Source organism: Tetrao urogallus (genome assembly GCF_951394365.1).
Source record: "Tetrao urogallus genome assembly, chromosome: 4".
NCBI classification, from domain to species: Eukaryota; Metazoa; Chordata; class Aves; order Galliformes; family Phasianidae; genus Tetrao; species Tetrao urogallus.
Window position 1 is genome coordinate 1,487,394 of NC_136817.1, and position 21,298 is coordinate 1,508,691.

Here is a 21,298-nt window from a genome sequence, read left to right on the forward strand (position 1 = left end):
CTTTGCATGCCACTGCACCACAGCTGCTGGTGTGGAAGCTTCACTGCCTGCCCATAGCCATCCTCTTCCTGCTCATGCTTTTGCCTAAATGACTCTTACCTGCTTTCAGGGATGAGGAGTGTTCTGTGACAAGCCCACTTTCCATTCGGCTTGTGCAGTACTCAGCATCATGTTCATAACCATCAGTGTTTCTACAAATGATGAATTTAATGATGACAGCATTGGTTGCTTTTATTTTCTCATTGGTATCCTCTCTTTGACCCTAAAAATGAGTTTAAATAAAAGCCGGAGTGTTTTCATTTCTCTCTCAACCTTTCGCAATGTAAGTTTTTCCCACTCCCATCTCAGTTGAGGATGATATTCTCCCCTTCAGCCATAGGTGATCCAAACAATAACAAGGCTCCACTTAGAAAAAAGGTAAACCTGGGAAGGTGAGAAAGCTATCTTCAATGGTTTAACCTTGGCTGAGGCAACTGCAGCTCACATTTGCCTGCAGCTGTGAGTGGAAAGATGTTTCTGGCACAGGAGGGAAGAGTGGATGCCATCCTGCCCGTGTCAGGGAGCAGAACTGGCAATGCCCAGAGTACAAAAAAGCTTATAGGAATTCAGATGACATAAAAAAGGCTTTTTTTCCCCAATGTGCCATTTATCCTCCCAAATCGTTCAGATGTTTATTCAAGAAAGTGAAATAGATTGAGAACAGTTTGAATAATTTTCCATCCTCTAGATTTCTTTTCCCCATTGCTCTCCTCAATTCATTTACTGGAAAACAGCATACATGGGGAGGGTTGTTCAGCTGGTTAAAATGTGCAAAGGAAAATTTAAACCAACCGGGGTGTTACTGTCGCACGCACTGGGCACTGAAACAGTTAAACAGTGGAACATCCTACTTCACTTCTTGAGAGTTAATGATGCTTGAAAACAATGTTAGCCTTGTATCATTTTTTATCATCAAGGACTAGGCAACCCAGTTTATGAAAATGAATATATACTCATTTTATATTTCTCTTAATGAGAAAATGATTAACCTACAAAGGGAGCATTTGCTTGTTCTTTAAATGAAGAATTGATGGAAAAACTTTCCACAGTTTTAGTCAGAATTTACTTAGAAATAAAACAATCACTGAAAAGGGCTGTTCATAAACTAAGGAATAGTAGAAAAGCAAAATACTTTGCAATACTAAAGGCTTTTATTGGCACTTTTCATCTGTTATGAGTGTAGGCGCTAATATCACACTTTATGTCGAAAGCACAGCTTAACTGAGTACAGCCTGATGATACGAAGAGATTTGCTCACAGCTCAGGCTGGAACAGCGAGGTAAGAATTTTGCAATTACTTATTATCCACTGAAGTCTAACCAATAAATCTTACTAGTGTTTTAGAAATTGTTTTCTATGACCAGCAGTTCGGTAGGAATCGGATGGTGGAAGTGTAAGTAGCGCTTGAAAGTGTTGCTCACCTAAAGGTGCTTACAACTAGAGCAGAGCTTTTGCATGGCTACAAAGATGAAGAAGGTCGGGTGATGGAATGTGATGGCAGCCGTGGTTGCAATGAGATTGCAAAGCTTTCAGTCCTGCAGGAAGCGAGCAAGGCAAACAGTAGAACTGCAGCTTCGTTCTTCAATGCAAGAGTTGTCCTCCAAAATCATGGTATACTGGAAGGGCTGAAGTTCCTCTTTAATAAGGCAGTGGAAAAGACAGTGTTTTAGACTCAAGTGAGTCAGTTCAACATGGAAATAACTGCATGGAATGTACCAGTTCTGCACACACAAACGAGCTACGAGGATCTAATTTCCTATTCTGTGAATATGAAACAAAATGTATCGCAGAGACCAGTGCACAGCCTTTCTCATCCAGAACAAGGATCTTTAATGTAATCCTATTTCTTAGTTCAGCTGATTTATATAGATGTCCCCCTGCAGGGATAGTTTCTGAGAAAGGAATAAGGCATTTCATCACGTGTCTACATTTTGTCTGGACTGCTCTTGGTGAATAAATGTTTCAGGTTTTGGCAGGTCTGCACCACATAAAACACTGGTGTGGCAGCACACAGTGAGGATCAGTGAGCTGGAGGAGAGGGTGCTTTGTTAGAAGCTGTCACCTGCATAGGATACATGTCCAAGGCCATCTGTTGTACTAACAGTGCTAAAAGCTTAGGCTGTGCTTAGGGATATTGCCCAGTCACATGTAGAAAAGGTTTAAGTAAACTGTTACATCCACAAACCAGATGAATGCATTGACCTCATTATACTAAAATATACTTTATTAATAATTAACAAAATAATTTTCCTGTTATCAATTAAAAGTTAAATAGGATTTGCACAGAAACATTTTTTGTAAATTACTGTACACACCTGTACATCTGAGCTCCACATTTTCCTAAATCTTGCTATAACGTGTCTGAAAATGAGACCAAGATTGCAACATCCTATTGGACAAACAAGGACAAATAAGGACAAACACGGAATTCTATCAACTTCTTTTGTGCATCTACAAATCTTGAGCATTTTTTCCTCACTGAGAAAGCTGTGAATTTCTGTGGGTTTGGAGTACATCACTGCTATGAAGCATGTCACCTACATCTTCCCACTTATACCTTCTGACAAAATTTTTCCATCCAATCAGCAAAAGGCTTAAAAACAGTAAAGCACAGTATTCAGCTTAGCAACAGGCATATGAGAAACCCTATTCCAGATCTGCCATTACCTCTAACATTTTTTCATTTGCATCTCTCAGCTGCAAGCCTGTGAGTACGGAGACCTATCTTGCTTGCTCTGGCTAGACACTGCAAAAATAAAGATCTAGATGATTGTGCAACCCAAGCTTCACACAGGCTGCACACTTTGCCTCAGTCTCTCCTGAGAGCAGCTGTACAACAAACTCTGCTGTCTGCTATACATTTTTATCTTCCCATTAAATTATACAGCTATATAGTTTCCTGATGCACTAAAACTGAACTTCAGGCTTCTAATAGAGCTAGAAGCCTAGCAGACAATGATGCACATCATTGCTGTAGCCCAGAGGCATGAATACATTCTTCATCTTTTTCCCCATAAAATTTGTGTGGGTTACTTCTGAGTTGGCATTTCACTGGGATTTTGCTTGTGCTGTAGCTGTGTCGCTCTCCTGCTGGTACACGTAATTTTACCCTGCTTCTTGAGTTGTCCTCTGAAGCTGCTCTCAACTTCTTCAAAGATTCTGCAGGCAGTATACTTCTGCTTTTTCTCTGGGTATCAATGTTGTCACTGACATATCACTACTGCTGGAGAAAACACCTGACCTGCCACAGGGTAACAGGTTGTCCAGGCAGAGCCAGGGCCAGAGTTTATGAAAGTCCTGTCTTCACTCATCTGTGCTATCAGACAAGTGAATATAGGAAGTGAACATCATTTCTACCTCTGCTACAGCCAGTAAAAATCCGGGTCGCCCACAGACAGCAAATAACCAAAGGATGGTGTCATAAAGCCTCCTATTTCCACTACAAATTCCTCAGTAGAACAAAAACTGTTCCAGCCACAATACGTTATGGTGAGCAGTCTGATAACAGGAGGTGAGGAACAAATAAAAGCATAAAAGCCCAGTCAAATACAATTATTCTTTGAGGAAGAAGCAGACCTGGAAGCAAAAGACAGGACCAGCAGAGACCTGCTGAAATGTTCCAGTACAGAGCAGGGCTACATACATGGGTCTACCTACCGTTCCAACATCTTACCTGCTTCTGTCAAACCTTGACAAAGCTTGAAATATGAATTCAAGGAATGATGAACAGAACCACATTCAACAATAAGGTAATGAAATATTCTTCTAATTTCACTTTTACATACATCCCAATGATAACTGTCACCTGTACAGCATTATGGCAACAGAAACTGTTACAGCCAAAATAAATGCGTTTAAATCCTCAGTACCTCTCACTAAAACATAACAAACAAGCAAGAAACCTCTGGAACTAAAGAGATTCCTCTGTTGGACAGTCTTGTGCTTTTTTGTCAGGAGATGCTGCAGTATTACATGAAACACAGAATTACTGAGTATCTCAGTAATTTATAAACAGCACAAGCTTTGAATGAAAAAGGGAAAGCCACCTTCTCAAATGATCATATCTCTTCCCAAGGAGACTGTCAGTCTTAGCAGGAGTAAGATTCTCATTTCAGAAAATACATCATACAGAGAAGAACTTGGGTGGTTGCTCCTTCTTTCCTTTTTATGGTTTTTTTTTTTTTTTTTTTTTTTTTTTTTTTTTAATGTTAATACTCACTTAAGGAACAGATCTGGAGTGATTATTAAAATACACATAAGAAAATACCTAAATAACAGCTTGCATTTGGATAGCAGTGAAGAAGTGATTTGGAGAGCTCTAAAGATCCTCAGTCTTCCCATTGTTTCCAAAATCAGTTCCAGATAAGTGCCTAGAACTGCCTCACAAGACTACCACTGTTCTGCACTGAAGTTTCTAAGTAAGATTTTGCATGAATTGCAAAACATGCTATTAAAATAGCATTTACTAGAAGCTATGTTAAGGCACAGATGAGATAGAGGTGATTCGAGACAGCCAGCATGGCTTCACCAAGGGCAGATCGTGCCTGACCAATCTGGTGGCCTTCTGTGATGGAGTGACAGCATCAGTGGATGGGGGAAGGGCAATGGATGTCATCTACCTGGAATTCTGTAAAGCCTTTGACATGGTCCCTCAGCACATCCTTCTCTCTAAATTGGAGAGATATGGATTTGAAGGATGGACTGTTGGATGGATGTTGGCTGGACGCAGCTACAGGGCTGTGATCAATGGTTCTGTGTCAGGTGGAGGCCGGTCACAAGCAGTGTCCCTCAGGGGTCGCTCTTGGGACCGGTGCTCTTCAGCATCTGCATCAATGACAGATGATGGCATTGAGTGCAGCCTCAGCAATTTGGAGATGGCCCCAAGCTGAGCGGTGCAGTCGATGCATTGGAGGGAAGGGAAGCATCCAGAGGGACCTGGGCAGGATGGAGAAGTGGCCATGTGAACCTAATGAGGTTCAATGAGGCCAAGTGCAGGGTGCTGCATTGGGTCGGGGCAACCCCAGGTATTGATACAGACTGGGGGCAGATCTCCTTGAGAGCAGACCTGTGGAGAAGGACTTGGGGTCCTGGTGGACGAGAAGCTGGACATGAGCCAGCCACTGAGACGATCAGAGTGCTGGAGCACCTCTCCTATGAGAAAAGGTTGAGGGAACTGGGCTTGTTTAGCTGGGAGAAAACAAGGATCCAGGGAGACCTCACTGTGGCCTTCCAGTACTTGAAGGCAGCGTATAAACAGGAGGGCAATGGCTTTTTACAGGGTGAATAGTGATAGGATAAGGGGGAATTGGATTAAGGGGGATAAGGGAGATAGGGGAGGTTTAGGTTGGATATTAGGAGGCAGTTTTTCAGCCAGAGGGTGGTGAGGCACTGGAACAGGTTGCCCAAGGAGGTTGCGGATGCCCCATCCCTGCAGGCATTCAAGGCCAGGCTGGATGTGGCTCTGGGCAGCCTGGGCTGCTGGCTGGTGACCTGCACACAGCAGGGGGTTGTAACTAGATGAGCATGGTGCTCCTTTGCAACCCAGGCCATTCTATGATTCTACAACAATCTAAAAATTAATCGTGCTCTCTGTAGTTTGTTTCTTCATGAAGAACAACATTCTCACACCATACTGATGGTTTAGCCTCATGCCTCTGTTCTACTGCAAGACACCCAGCATCTCCCCATCCTCCCTGTTTCACACAGCAGTTCTTCCAGAATAAATCCCCCAGTCTCATCTTGCTCATGGCAGAACCATTCCTGATCACAAACACCATTCTCACCTTACATGCGTGAACCATCTCTCAACTACTCACTCAAAATGGGTTTTGCAGGCGAAGGAAGAGAAGCAATTCAAGCATGCCATCAGGCTTGAACATCCTTGCATCTTGCACACATAGGTTGGCTCCCTGGCCTGTACTTTCCCTTTTCTTGAATACTGTGTTCATCACCTGTTTATCACCATTTAATTGTTTATAAATAGAGACTAAAATTTTTTGAATGGATGTGGAAGTGTTTTCATTTTTTTCTAGTTGCAAGTGACCACTCATTTTGAGTAACAATTGTCATTACTGCTGCTGAATTGTAATAGAGTAGTAATGTAAGCATAATCGTTCTGCTTACTACAACAGTAAGCTGCCACATACTGGGTAAAAAAACAAAAAAAAACAGAGTCTAGCCTCACATCTCTTGATTATCCACCTTCACCAAGAAGGAATGGAGTAACACAACATTTAACAAAACTAAGTTAAATGCAGAATTACAAAAATTAGTGCATTTGTTAATGTCATGGAATAGGACAAGTAACCCATTTCAACTCCAGAGATCAAATAAATTAAAAAGAAAGGATAAAACATCTATCATGGATTCAGTGAAAAACTGAAATAACAGACTATTCTTGAGATCATAAGCAGATCATCTCTTTGTACAGAGGGCAATAGGCTGCTCAGTAGTTCTTTGTATAGGTGACTTTGCCAGGTGGGATCCACGGAAAAGGCACTTCATTCCTATGCACAACACGGAGGTTCTTCTGCTTCTTCTGAAGTTGCTCTCTCCTCAACATGTTTCCCTGAGAATAAAACATTATGTCAAATAAAAGAACTCCAGAGCAATTGAAAAGTCAGAATTATTGCTGCATCTTTCACGTGAAGTTAATTTGCCATTTGGAGGTTCACACATCCCTCTAAGGACTCAGCAGCCACGCACACTGCGCAATGAAACACAGAGGCACTGTAACATGTGATGTTATTTGCAGGTGAAGTGACAGTCTCAGGGATGAGATGGCTTTGTGTGCCTTCTGAACAAAAAAGACAAGAGAAGGCCTGGGGAATTAAGTACTATGTCTGTCTTGAATTGTTGCAATTGGACAGACCAATACAATAGGAAAGGCATTACAACAAAGGTGTGATTACAAAAGGCACAACAGAGAGGTGCCATAAAGGAAGGAGACTTATCAACCATATCAGAACATTCTAGGTTTGCAGGGAAAAGCTTAACTAAGGAATGATCTTCAGAAAGAGATCCTTCCCCAGTGGCAGTCAGCCCTTAAATGGGGTCTAAGAGACATGCAGCCAGGCTGCACCCCTTCCAGTCACACAGCTGAACTGCCTTCACCTGAGCTCCCAGGGCTGACCCAGTCCTTTCCCAGGTGATCAATCAGTGCTTCAGGCTGTTCCTCAACAGTTCCCATACACTGCACCCTTCACAGCATGAACCAATGATTGAGCCAGCTGGAGGGTGAGCCTTCCCTAATACAGGGATCCTAACACTTACACAATTGCAGGTTGACACAGTGTAAGACAATTGATGATTGGTTTGTGGTTGGGGTTCATGTTCTCCCATGGGCCAGTGCTTGATGGTGTTACTGGAGGCACGCAGTTGTTTGCTGCAGGTCCATCCTATGTTCCATCAGTCCCACATAGCCCATTACCAGATGTCATGCTCTCACAATGACAGTGGAATGCTTCGATGACATTTTGCTCCTTCCTGTCATCCTAGAGTCTTCCAAAGGCTCACAGAGAGTAGTACAGATGTTTCAGAGGTACCAGGAGGGGAAGGTCTGCCCTCTAGGGCAAAGTACAGGCTGTATTCCTATCCCGGGTCAACACTTCAGCTTACACTGGGGATGTCCCAGCCACCTGTACCACACCATTGGCCAGATATCTGTGGCTGCATAACTATATCAGGCACCAAAGGGGGTCCTGATCTGCCACAGGGACATGAGGAGGGGCCCTTAGCAATGAAGACCAGGGTGTTGACCACAACGACTGCAGGCCATGTACCGATTACCAGGCAAATGACTGATTCCCCAGCCTCCAACAATCTCCCCCAAGGCACAAGTGGGCCACACCATTTTGGTCCTACTTGCACCTTCCGAGGCCATTCTATTGGTGCCAATCTATGGGTACCTGGTTCTAGATTCTCAGGGACAGGAAAGAGGTTATTTTCATTGCCCATTTGGGGTCTTACCCAACTATTGGTGCCCATAATTTGGATCCTAAGCAGGGAAGCCCATGTTGTCTGTAGCACTTTTAGAGCACTGAGTCTGCTGTCTCTAGTGCTTTCAATCAATCATCCTGTATCTTTCTTCTGCTCCATGCCAGACCTGAAACCAAAACCCAACGGGGGTCCAAACAGAACTCTGGCATTGCCACAGGCCCCAGCCAAACCCATCATGAGTTACATGGACTTCTAGTTCGGCTGGAAGGATGGGATCAAATACACCCAATGCCTGGGCTTGTTTAACTGCAGTTTGACCTGTTGGAAAACCTCTTGTTCCATTCTCCCCCAGTCCCACAGTTGCCCCTTTTTCATGAATCTGTATAATGGTCTCAGCAGCTGTACTAAATGTGGTATAAAGGAACACCAACACCCCAACATAGCTAAGAACTCCTGCAGCTGCTTTGGTGTTGTAGGGGCTGGGAATGCCTGAACCTTATCTGTTACAGCACTGGGCAGTATTTTGGTCTTTCCTGACCAAACTGCCCCCAGGAATTTCACAGGCAGGCCCGGACCTTGCACCTTCTGAGGATTTATAGCCCATGCTCTTCCAGTCAATGAATCTGCCACCTGTCCTACTGCCTCCAGTGAGTCAGATGTCAACAAGAGATCATCAGTATAATATATAAGCTAACATTATTAGGTTTTTCCCAATTAGCCAGGTCACACACCAGGTTATGGCAATATGTTGGTGCATGCACGTACCCCTGTGGCAGGACCTGAAAGGTCCACTGCCTGCCTCCCCACGTAAACACAAACTGGTCTTGTGATTCGCCAGCAACTGGGATACTGAAGAATGCATTTGCCAAATCTAGGACACAGTGATTGGTTTTTATCTCAATGAGTCCATTAAGGAGGCAATATTAGGTATGGCCACACAAACAGGCGGTGTGACCTTATTTAATTCTCTATAATCTACTGTCATTCTCCATATTCCATCTGACTTTCACACTGGCCATATGGGAGAATTATATGGGCTACGTGCAGGTCTTACAAACCCAACTTCCTGCTGAAAGGGTATGTGCATTCACCAACCTACAGTCATAACTTAGTGGCACATGACCTTAGCAGAGTGGAATAATCATAACAACATAAAACTGTACCACTATATTGCTGATCTCCTGTTGACATTTGACTCACTGGAGGCATTAGAAAAGGTGGCAGACTCGTTGACTACTCCTTTGCAAAAGGAAGGGTAGGCTATAAACCCACAAAAAGTGCAAGGACCAGGCTTGTCGTTGAAATTTCTGGCTGTAGTTTGGTTAGGAAAGACCAAAGTACTATCTAGTGAAATAACAGACAAGGTTCTGGTGTTTCAAGTCCCCACCATGCCAAGGCAGTTGCATGAATTGTTGGGTATATTAAGATACTGGCGTTCCTTTATACCCCATCCAGTGCAACTGCTGAGGCCTTTGTATTGACTCATGAAGAAAGGACAAAAATAGGACTGGGGGAGAACAGAAGAAGCATTCCAGAAAGCAATGGAGACACTGGGTATATTCGATTCCACCCTTCCAGCTAAACTAGATGTCTGTGTAACTCAGGATGGCATCAGCTGGGGCCTATGGCAGCGTCAAAATTCCATTTGAACCTCAGCTGGGTTCTGGTCTCAGGTTTGGCATGGGTCACCTATCTTAGCCAGAGGGGCAGTCTGTCTTCATCACCACTGAAAGAAGAACTCCAGAAGATCCTAGGCCCAGTGACGTATCACAGTGATGCGCCAAAAGAAACATTGGCCGCTCCACCAGAGAAGAGTCCCATTCAGGATGGGAAATATCTCATTCCTGAAGATGCCTGGTACATGGATGGGTCCAGCAAGGGCAACCCGAGCAAGTGGAGAGCAATAGCGTACCATCCCTCCACTGAAATGATCTGGTGTGAAGAGGGGGATGGTCAGAGCAGCCAATGGGCAGAACTGCGATCCATGTGGATGGTTATAGCCAAGGAACCTGGTGATGGTATCCTGAATATCTGTACAAATAGCTGGGCTGTGTACCAGGGCCTCACACTTTGGATTGCACAGTGGGCCACTCAGGAATGGACTATCCATGCTTGAGCAATCCAAAACAGAGATATGAGGTTTGACACATGGCACATGATTAAACACAAGACCATATATGTCTACCATACTTCTGGTCACCAACCCCTTCAGTCACAGGGAAATGACGAAATTGACACACTGGCCCAAATGTGATGGGTTGAGAATTCACCAATGCATTCTGAGAACACCGCACTCTGATTACATGGCCTGCAAATATCATGCTCAGCACTCCAGTTTTCATCACTAAGGGAACCTTAATCATGCCCTTGTGGCAAATCTGGACTTCTCCTTTGGTACCCGATATAGGTGTGCATCCTCAGATATCAAGCCAAAGGATACAGATGGCTGGGACATGCCCCAGTGCAAGCCAAGGTGCTGACCCAGGATAGAAATGGGAACTGTATCTTGCTGTGGAGGGCAGAGCTAACCTTCTGGTATGTCTGAAACATCTGTACTACTCCCTGTGAGTCTCTTTGTGTCCACAGGATCACCAGGAAGAGCAACATGACATCAAGATGCTCCAGTCTCACTATAAGATCAGCGTGACACCTGGTGGTGGACTATATGGGACTGACAGAATGTGAGCCGAACCTTCTGTGGTCCAAGCAACAATGTACCACCAGGAGAACCACTGAGTACGAGCCCTCAAAGGAGGCCTGAAACAGTCATTGAGCTCCTGGTGGGAAGGGAGGGCCAACTCAGAGGAGCTCAGGTGTATGCAGTGCACCTGAGGGACTGCAAGGGGGGGCAACAGGATCTACCCCTTCCCAGATCTCATTTGAGGGTTGGCAGTAGAGGTGAGGGCATCTCTTGCTGGAGATCCCTGCCTACCTGAGGCTTTCCAAAGGTAAGCAGCTTTGTTTGCATTTTTGCAGCTGCTGTATTTGGGCTTATTCTCATTTGCTGTAGCCATACTTTTGTCATTCTGCCTTCTATCCCATTATATCATTACTCCCGCAAATTCCTAAGATCACAGACTCTTAAAGGTTGGAAAAGAGGTCATCTAGTCCAGCTCCCTGTTAAAGCTAGAGCAGACTGCACAGGAAAGTGACTTTTTTTTTTTCCTGTTAGTTATACTGAGAAGACAAATAGTGAGATGAGAGAATAGACAGGTAAATGGGCATAGACATGTTATTGTGAAAGAGGGAGCTAGAGAGGAATCTTTCATTAAAACTTATTAATACTAGCTATACTTGTGTTATGTACAAAAATTAAGCGTATAAAGTGCTCTGAAATATCAGCTCTGTTGCTAGTGCTTTTAACCTGTGATCTCCAGGTTTTTGTTTAGGTGAATCTTAAGACCAATTCAATTAAGAATACCTGGTCTGGCTAGACCAGCACACAATTATTTCATGTTATTACTAGTGAAACTGATCATAAGCAAGGCCAGGTTTGTATGAAGTAATATCATTTACTAGAACTAGCAATACAGAACAGTTAATCTACTAAATAATATTATCTCTGTAGAACTGTATCTTCCTGGACTGTAAGGGTCAACTAAGACAAACTGGGCTCAGTGAGCACTGTAGGATTCTGATTCTTTTCTACCATCCTGAACTTTTGTCTCCCTCCCCTTTAAAAGGTATCCCACACCTATACAGCTGCTGTCTGTCTCAGTTGTTAAATAAGCCCAGTTAAAAAAAGAAAAAACACTGAAAACCTATTTGAGACTCTGGAAAAGGATTCCTTTTTAGGCTATTGATGGTGCAAGTGAGCTGCAAGGACCTTGCACCAGCTGAGCTGTAAGATGCCATTCTTATGAATGGGAACAGTGCCCTTACACATAGAGTATGCCACAAATCACAAGGAAGTAAGACAACACAAGAAATGCTTTAAAAAAAAAAAACAAACCCTTAAAGTCAACATGCTGAATGTCTGTGCCATAGAGCAAGCATGGAAAAAGCAGGTATTTGTTTAAGCAGCAAATCATACAACTGTCAAGAAAACAGTTTATGCTAAGAATATCAGCAAACTCTCCTGGTTTGTATAAGGAAAACTGTATTTCCTTAATGTGGGGATTAATTTAAAGCTTAACAACTTGGACTAAAGTTTGCTGATGTAGGGAAAATATAAATGGCAGCATTAGTTTCATGCTTTCTAGTCAATGAAGATCTCAAACTTTAGTAAAATGGCTTTTATCAATTTTGTGACATGGAATTCTCCATTTCAAATGTTTTCTCAAATGTAAGTGCATACACTGTTACAACTGGTAGTGCTGCTGGGTTTTGCTGGTTTTGTGAGCAAGCCCTTCAGAGATGGCTGCTCCTGACTGTATGGGAACTGCTGGGTCACGGCCTGAAGGTGAAGGCAATTCTCCTGTGCTGCCAGAAGGGGTGGAACCTGGCTGCACCCCTCCTAGACCTATTTAAGAGCTGGCTACCAGTGGGGAAGGATCTCTTCTGGAGATCTTCTCTGCTGGTGTTTTGTGAGTGAGCCCAGGATAGGGGTAAGCCTTCTATTTATTCTCTTTTGTTATCATAGTCTGCTTTGCCTAACTCTCTTGTTTATTTTGTGGTTATAACAGCCTAATATTCTTTGATTATACACTGACAAAGAATAGAATAAAATACTATGGAATGCAAAACTCCAAGTCACATAAGTAGGGAAAATAGATTTTTCATATAAGCTAAAGTTCCAGCACATCATACTTGATTACTTTGTTCAAGAAGTTTCGGGGACTAGCTATGTGATACTGCCATCATCTGGTCTCTCCCTGTAACACTACAAAAAAAACCAGGAACACTAAAATGCAAAGTATTCACCCTCATTACTACATTCATTTCTTTGATTTTTATACAGTATAAAACATTTATAAATTACCAGCCATCTTTCGTACTCTTCTCTGGCCATTTTATCTTTTTCATCCTTCTCTGCCTGTTGTATTTCTTTTTTTCTTCTCTCTCTGACTTTTTCTGCCTTCTTCTGTTTCATATACTCCTTTTTTTTATCATTCCTGTGAAAAGGATGAACAGGAAATCTTTTTTCAACAATCTAAATGCCGTATCTGTGACCGATTAACTAAATTGATTTCAAAGAGCTATTTTATGCATTTAATAGCAGATTAACAACAAACATATGTAAAATCTTCGATGCCCATCTTCAGGCATATCACCAAGATATACGTAGCTTGCTCTGAAAGTAATGCCTCCTATTTATTTCCATGGAACCAGCAGTTACTGTTGAGTCACAGCCTGAACCACTGATTGAGCACCTGGGAAAGGACCCAGTCAGCCCTGAGAGCTCAGGTGAAGGCAACTCAGCTGTGTGACCAGAAGGGATGGAGCCTGGCTGCACCTCTCTTACACCCCATTTAAGGGCTGACTGCCACCTGGGAAGGACCTCTGGTTGGAGATCCCTCCCTTGTGCAGTCTTTCCTGTGAGCCCAGATCTTTGGAGACATGTGAGCAACTTTATTTTTCCTTTCTAACACCATTCCATCTGCACTAGCGCCTTTGCTGTTACACCCCTGTATCAACCTTCTACTGCATTAACCTTTCCAATTGTAACAGATACCAAAAAGCACAATCACTATTGGATACAGCTGCAGAATGCTATTTAGTAACACAGTCACCACCATTAGCCAACTGGTGCAGATGAGCTGACTGAGATGATATTCACTCTGTGGTGTGACAGTTGTGCAGGGTTGTCCAGAATGTGGCTTGTCTCTTACAATGCTGTTGCCATGGCTGAAACACACCACCTGCCACTCACTGTGCCCACATCCAGTGTTTGGTCACTGGGTGCCATTTTTTCCTCATGGAGGAATTCAGTGACATACCTCTGCTTCATACATGCTTTCATGTCAGATGCCATTTTGTCAGACTGCCCCTCTGCTGCCATCTGTCACACAGCAACGACATGTCATGATATACTGGTGGGAACACTCAAGCTCTACTGCCATACCACCTGCATCAACTTCTAACTTTGCTGGCCAACACACTAAAATAGGAGGCATTATTTTTGGAGCAGTCCTCATACATGAACTTAATCTTTTACCTATTATGATATCATCTTATCTATACTACTTTCTTTCTTATGTTACCATATAAAAATAGATTTAAAAGTTGTGCAGGTAATAGTAAGTTGCCCATGTAAGTCTCTGAAGACTCCTGGCTTCTAAAACTAACAAAGAGTTTCTCCAGCAGATGCATCTTATTTGCTTTTGAGTACACCTACATTCATATGCTGTACTACAAAAGCTTTATGAAAGACCCACCTCCCTTCCCATTGCTTAATAATGAAGCACGATGCTAGTCATATAAGACTTAACACTAAGTGAATCCTACTTATCAGTTGCTGTATCTCTGCCAGGGCTGAGGCAGCTGCCTTTTGGGGAAGAAAGAGTCTAAGTTACTAAACTGAAAGAAGCCACAGGCTGTTCTCACAGCTGTGCTTATTAGCTCTGAGTGAAAAGCTTGTTCCCAACCATGCCACTGTTCCTCAGTCAACACCATATCAAACACTACAGACAACCTGTTCAGCAAAATTTTGGACACTGATACTTCAAAACCCTAAAGGAGGTACCATTTTTCAACTGCTGATATGCTGTCTCTCTTCTTTTCCGCAGCTAATTCCTCTTCTTTCTTCTTCCTGATTCTTTCAGACTGTTCTTCCTGTCTGCCTTTCTCTCTCAAATATTCTGTTTTTTTCTCTTTCCATTTTTCAAACGCCTAAAGAAAATAACAGATTAATTAGCCATCTTATCCCTCATCTCTGTGTCAATACTCTCTTCATTTATTCAGAATTATTATTTATATTTCTATACTTTCAAATTTTGGAATATTTACTTGCTGCATTGCTCAGAAGGGGATCTCACTTTATCTAAGATGAGTAAATTATTTTCCCAGTAAGTCTTAACTCTTTGCCTATGTATATATACATGGAGTTCATTTTATGTTCAGCTGACAGAACATAAATACAAAAAAAGCCTGTTTGCATATTAATGTTATACAGCAAAAAAGACAGAACTGCTTAGGGAAGGGACCTTAAAGATCATCTAGTTCCAACCCCCAAATGAAGCAGTTTCTACTCCAGCACCCATCTCAGATGTCTAAGAGGACGCACTGCCTCTGAATCCTCAGAGTATGGAAACCACCACCTCAGGGCTGCAGGGACCTTCTGAAGCTGCTGCATATTTTCAACAGGACAGAATCTCACAGTGCCCTGTTCAAAGACTAACCGTGTTCAGAGTTTGGAATCCCCTTCATTCCCGTCTCCTGCTGGATTGACCAAGTTATCCTCAACAATTCCCTAAACCACAGCTCATATACATTTATCTACACACTTCACTTTACCTTCTGTGCTGCTTCTGCTCTTTCTGCATTCTGTTCTGCTGCTTCCTTTTCCTTAAGTTTCTCAAGCTTCTTTTCTTCATTCAACTTCTTTGCTTCTCTTGCTTTCATTGCTTTCCAGGATTTAAAAGATGCATCTGCTTCCTCTCTTTTAACGGCTTCTTTCTAGATCAAAAAATACCATTCTCAATTTAAGTACATTTGAATATAAAATACAACTGTAATTGAAAACACTTGCTTTGAATTGATTCTCATATACAGATTAATATAATAGAGAAATGGAAATAGATTTGTAGAAAACACTCCAAATGAAGTATGAACTATACATTTCTATGCTCATTTTAAACTTAATTTACTCAAATTTATATCAACTTATATAAATTACTCCTGCAGAGTGTGTGGAAGAACATGAAATACATATTAAATGCTCAAAAGGAAAGCCTGCTTAATACTGGAAAAACAGATCCACGAGCTACACATTCAAAAGGTAGAAAAGTATTCCTTGAGCTACTGAGCAAACTGATTTTCCAACAGAAGATATGTTAGAACTTAACACTGGAATGGATGAGCATCCTGAGGCCTTTGTGAACAAGCTTGAAAATTAATCCAAGAACACTTCTAATACAACTGGTGGGAAGCAGGTAAATTTGCATGTTTCTGCAGGAAATCACTAGCCTTGTACTCTTATACCATTCACAATAACTAGGACATGCCACTGTGTTTCAACTCACTCTATTCTAGAGAAAACCAGTAACCTTATAATAGGAGAGTGATGTCATTTGCAGAAAGCACAGGTCAACACACTTTAAAAAAAGTGGTAGTTTGTCCATTTCACTTAAATTGAGGGTGTAAACAAACCTTTTCAGTATCATTCCTCAGCTCCTCAGCTTTTTTCTTTTCAGCTCTCTTTAATTCCAGTAGAAAGGCTCTTTTCTTTTCCATCCAGTTCTGTAAGAATCATTGGAAGGCATACATTTTGAAGTGTTTTTAAGCTGTAACTAAATAAGTTCCACATGCAACAACTGAATATTATTAGAGCAGCACCAGTACAATGACCACCAAAATGACTCCCAGTTCTTCTGCTCGCTGCTGCACTAATTACTCCATGTGGAAAAAGTAAGCTGTGCTTCAAATCACACTGATCTAAGCACCATTGGCACACAGGTTTTTTTGTGTTCAAAAATGTCTAAGAATCTACAGTAATAGCTACCACTATGGAAAAACCTTATGGACCTCTAAAATCTTTGAAAAATATAAAATGAAATTGTACTCAGAATATACAGATTACTGTTCCAGAGAGAATGCCAGACGTGTTTTTACTTTTAAAGGAATCCTAAGCTACTTACTTTGGTCAAGAAAAAACAAAGGAAATCATCTCATGTATCTGAGAATAATCTGACATAACAGTAAATCATAAAGCACTGCATACCTTTCATTTAGTTTATTAGTTCATAATTTTTAGAAAACATGATCAACAGAAGAAATTATTATATATAAGCATATGCAAGTAACATCATTAGAAGGACTGACTTAACGAAAGTAAGCATTGCTGGATCCTCTAACTAGACTTTTATATGCATAGGTGTTTGTTTGTTTGTTTTTAAGATCTACCTGGAAAACAGCTGCTCGCAAACTATCTGCTCTGTCAAATTCTGTACTGTTCTTCTGCAAGTGTTTATCCTCTAAAACCTTTAACGTTCCCAAATAGCGAGGTGGAACAGTTGCAGCTGATGGAACAGCTTTCACTTTTTCCTTTAAGTGTGCAGAAGGCAGAAACCTACAAAGACACAGACATTATTAAAGATCCTTCTATGTCTTGTTAATGATAGCAAGTAATGTGCCTTTTTTTTCCCCACCAGAAGTTACTGTGGCTGTAGCTGCACTTGTATGGGGACAGGAAAAGAAGGAAGCCTGTTTGCTTTGGACAGCTTATTATTGACAAAACAATCCGTTAATCAGCACATTCAGACCAACAGCTTTTACAAGCTTCTGATACTTTCACCTATTGAATTAAAAAGTGCTTAAAACCTGTCAAGATACCATGGGCTGAACTCACCGGTGAAGATATTAGCACAAACTCATTATAGGCACTGGCAAAAGACTTGGAGTCTAAGTTTAGCAAGAATTACAATAACGTGCCTCATCTTCTCTCCACAGATGGCCAGAGGCTGTTAGCAATTAAAAAACTGTTGACAGAAGATGAGTGCAAAGTGATATTGTCACAGTACTTATAGATACCCTGTAACCTCTGATATGTAGTATAATCTCTTACTTGCAAGACGAGGATTTTGAGCTCTGTAGAACTGCTTTCATTGTTCCACTTTGTTTCTAAGACACAAAAAGGGAAAACTGTAGTGTGTCAGGTAACAGAACTAGAGTATCATGACACGGATTTTGAAGGCCAACATGTTAAATATGTTAATATGCCAAATATATACACATGAAAGCCACTCAAATATAGCACAGGTACAGTATAGGCTATAAAAGTTTTTTTTTTTAAAAAAAAAAGAAACAAAAACAAACACCTGACCAGAAGTCTATAGTTGAGAGACACAAAGGAATAAAAACAATCTGGCTGAGCAGTGGGTTTCCTTGCTACAACAGTAACTGTTTTCAATATTTAGCTTTAGCAGTTACATGCATCCACACACTTTCTTTCTTACAGTAAGGCCTAAAGTGCTTTGTATCTTACTTGTTAATCAAGTCATGCAATGGATTCCATTCTCTGCCAACATATGCTGCTCACTTCAACTCAGAACAGAGATTTGACATGTTTACTTCGATAAGGTTATTAAACTCAGTCTTGAAAACACATATTTCACTAACTTTATCACTTTTAAACTAACAGTGCAAAAAGTGCTTCCTGCCCCTTCAGGAAGGTATTCCCTACATCTTCCTTAAAAATAAACATGATTTATGTGAGCCCTGGGTCCAGAAGTTTTACAAGCAGAGTTTTAAATACTAAAGGAACCAACAGTAAATTCATTTACAGAAGCTTTCACTGCATTTCCAGGACATTTTTCTGAACAACGGTAAATATGCACACAAAAAATACCTGCCCAGAATCCTCTGAAGCATTCTTCACCTCCCCACGGTTAGACTGACCATCCACTGGTAATTCTTGTATTGCAGCTGCTCCTACTGGCTCCTGCACAATTCTCTCCTCGTATGAACTGTCATCTGCTGACCTCTCTAACTTTGTTTTCTCGTGTGCTGTGGTGGTCATTGCTACTATCAGAGCAGCAGGTTTCCTACTATTATCCTCCACCGACAGTTTCATGTCACTGTTGATATCTTTCTTCTCATCTAGGGGAAGTAAACAGATGAAGCGGACACATTCACTTAGACAACATATGAACAAGAATTCTGTAGCACAGAAAGAACAATACTGAGAAGCTAAAAACGTTTGTCTATGAAACTTATTACTAAATTTGATATTGGACAACTTATTTTCTTTATATGTGCTCATAAGAACAGTATGGACTAATGACAACAGTATTCATTTACACTGAAATGTATGATTGGACTGGCAAGATAAAAGCTTTAGCAAATGTTATAGAATGTAAGAGAGTACAAGAACAGCCAAATTTCCCAATTTTCTCTCCACTCAATTACATTTCTAGTGCAGCAATCAAAAAATAAGAGCCATTTCAATCACATAAGATCTCTCCCGACATCTAATCAACGACCACTTTCATAGGCACAGTTCTACCAGACTTTGAAAACAGTTTCTAAATGCCTGGGACAATACTGGATTTAGACATAACTGCAAGAATAAGGCCAGGCCCTTCACAGAAGCAGAATACAAGGAGACAAGGGCAAGAGAGTAGGAAGGTAATTAAGAAAACTGACAATTTTACTCAGATGATACTGAGGCATAAGCAGTGACACCCATCTGGTTTTACGTACTTAAGTCCTACCTTTTTCAGGTGGTGCTTCTCCACACAGTAATGAATTGGAGTCTCCAGATCTCTCATTGTGGGGAGTAGAGGAAAATGATGGTGAAGTACTTTCTAGACGTGGGCCCTTAGATCAGAAAGTGGCAAATAAACAAGTGGGCAATTCATAACAATTAAGAACTATTTATCTCGAGTTCAAAACACACTGATAGAATGTTTCTTCAGAACTCTCTAAGTACTGGTACTGTCTTACATTCAGAGCAATCAAACCAATCAACAGAATTCTTAAAGGCTGCAAAATATCACAAAATCCTATTTCTTGTTAGAAAGAAAAATAATGATGTTCTCTTATTTGCCCTCACCACAAGAATACTACTGGCAAAGATTTTTCCCCACTCCTATTTTTCTTACAGAACATTTTGATAGTGAAACGAAAGTTACTATCAAAAGCTTCCAATGTAAATTGTAAAAATAAAAGAAGCACATGCATTCTCCATTTGCACTCTTACTTCAGGACCAGAGCTTGTGGCAAGCACTGCTTTATTGCGTGAGGCTCTGGCACTCAGAGTAGCTACAGGCAGTGGCGTCCAAAACGAAGACAACACATTTCTTTCTGACCTACTAAGCTCAGTGTCTTTCACTTGACCAACTTTTCCCAATACACTTCCTGGTTGAGCTGATGTTTTGTAACAGCCGCCTAGCATAGGAACATTGACATTCTGAGATGAAAATGAGTACTATGGTTGAACTTGCATCTAACTAAATGCATGTTAGTTTGGATTACTTTGTGAAGATAGATTCAATAGATTTTCAGTTAAATCAGCTATTTAAATAATTGTACACTCTATCTTGGGGGGCAAATACAATCAGCTATATGAACTTATTTGCATTCTTTGAGGAAGTTTAAGGGAAGTTTCTATGAACAGACTATCTAGAAATTTTGTTTTTCCGTTTACTGTTATCTCTGTGCGTATGTTGAATCCACATGTAAGAACCCATCTAAGACAGAATTATTCCCATAGCCATAAATTAGAGCATTTATCTCAAACGGCACTGTTACAACGAAACCTTTCTGTCTTGCTTAACTCCCTGTGTCTACTAGAGAAGACACGAAGGGAAGATTGCACCGCACAGTGCAGAACAAAAAAAACCCAGGTGGGAGACGGCACGAGAAACGCCATCAGAAGAGCGCTGCAGTGATGCTCCCGTTCCTCCCCTAAGCCAGCAACACGACCGACGCGCTTTCTTTTCACCCGATGCGAAGTTATTCCTTGGCTTGCGCACCCCCAGCTTTGGTTTCTTTTCCTTCCCGTGCCGCGACACTTGCGCCTCTTTTAATACGAGAGCATCAACTGCTTCTTGTCGCAGTTCCGAAACAGTTGTGCAGATGACTTTCCCGCAGAAGACTCACTGCCAACTCAGCGCTCGACCCCCTCCGCACCCCGCCAACGGCTCACCTCCGCCGAGGCGCCGTCCCGCGACATGGCGGCTGCCGCCCGCCCCTTCCGCTGCGCTCCGTGAGCAGACAAAGGCGGCGGGGCGGCGGAGGGTTCGCGGCGCTCCCTGCCGGAGGAAGCTCAAGTAGGGCACGAGTAGAACGTCAAGGCAATAAGGAAGAAGTCGCCGCGTTCTTTCTCTGTGGCAGCGTCACAGCGACTGCTGCTGCAAGGCAAAACTCTCTCCTCCTCTCATCTGAGGGACTCATTTTATTGCACTCCAGAAGGTGGCAGCAAAATGTTTTAAGACAAAATAACCTGGTTTATTTGTGATGCGTCCACTTGAATTATTTGAAGTTCTTCTGTCTTAACAATGATGCTCGTGGCACTTTTAGAAAGACACTGCATTCATTTAAAACAGTTTTCCAGCTTTGCATGCTCTATATAGAAGGGATTATCTTATTTATGTTTTTGTCAGAACACATGGGAATCAGGGCTACATCTGACAGTCTTAGCTCAGACAAAACAGCATAGGGAGCGTATAAACAGGAGGGGGAATGGCTGTTCGTGAGGGTGGATGGTGATAAGGGGGAA

At 41.8% G+C, this 21,298-nt stretch overlaps 1 protein-coding gene across 1 annotated transcript; it reads right to left on the reverse strand.

Annotated features, from left to right (window-relative positions):
- Positions 1-6,484: 6,484 nt before the first annotated feature.
- MAP9 (microtubule associated protein 9) lies at positions 6,485-20,752 on the reverse strand (the record flags this gene model as incomplete). The annotated part of the gene is made up of 11 exons (XM_079534641.1): positions 6,485-6,607; positions 12,899-13,031; positions 14,603-14,748; positions 15,373-15,534; positions 16,228-16,317; positions 16,981-17,146; positions 17,642-17,697; positions 18,425-18,675; positions 19,290-19,395; positions 19,778-19,965; positions 20,710-20,752. 11 exons carry the CDS (start codon positions 20,750-20,752, stop codon positions 6,485-6,487), a joined length of 1,464 nt encoding a protein of 487 aa, XP_079390767.1.
- Between the last annotated feature and the right edge of the window lie 546 nt (positions 20,753-21,298).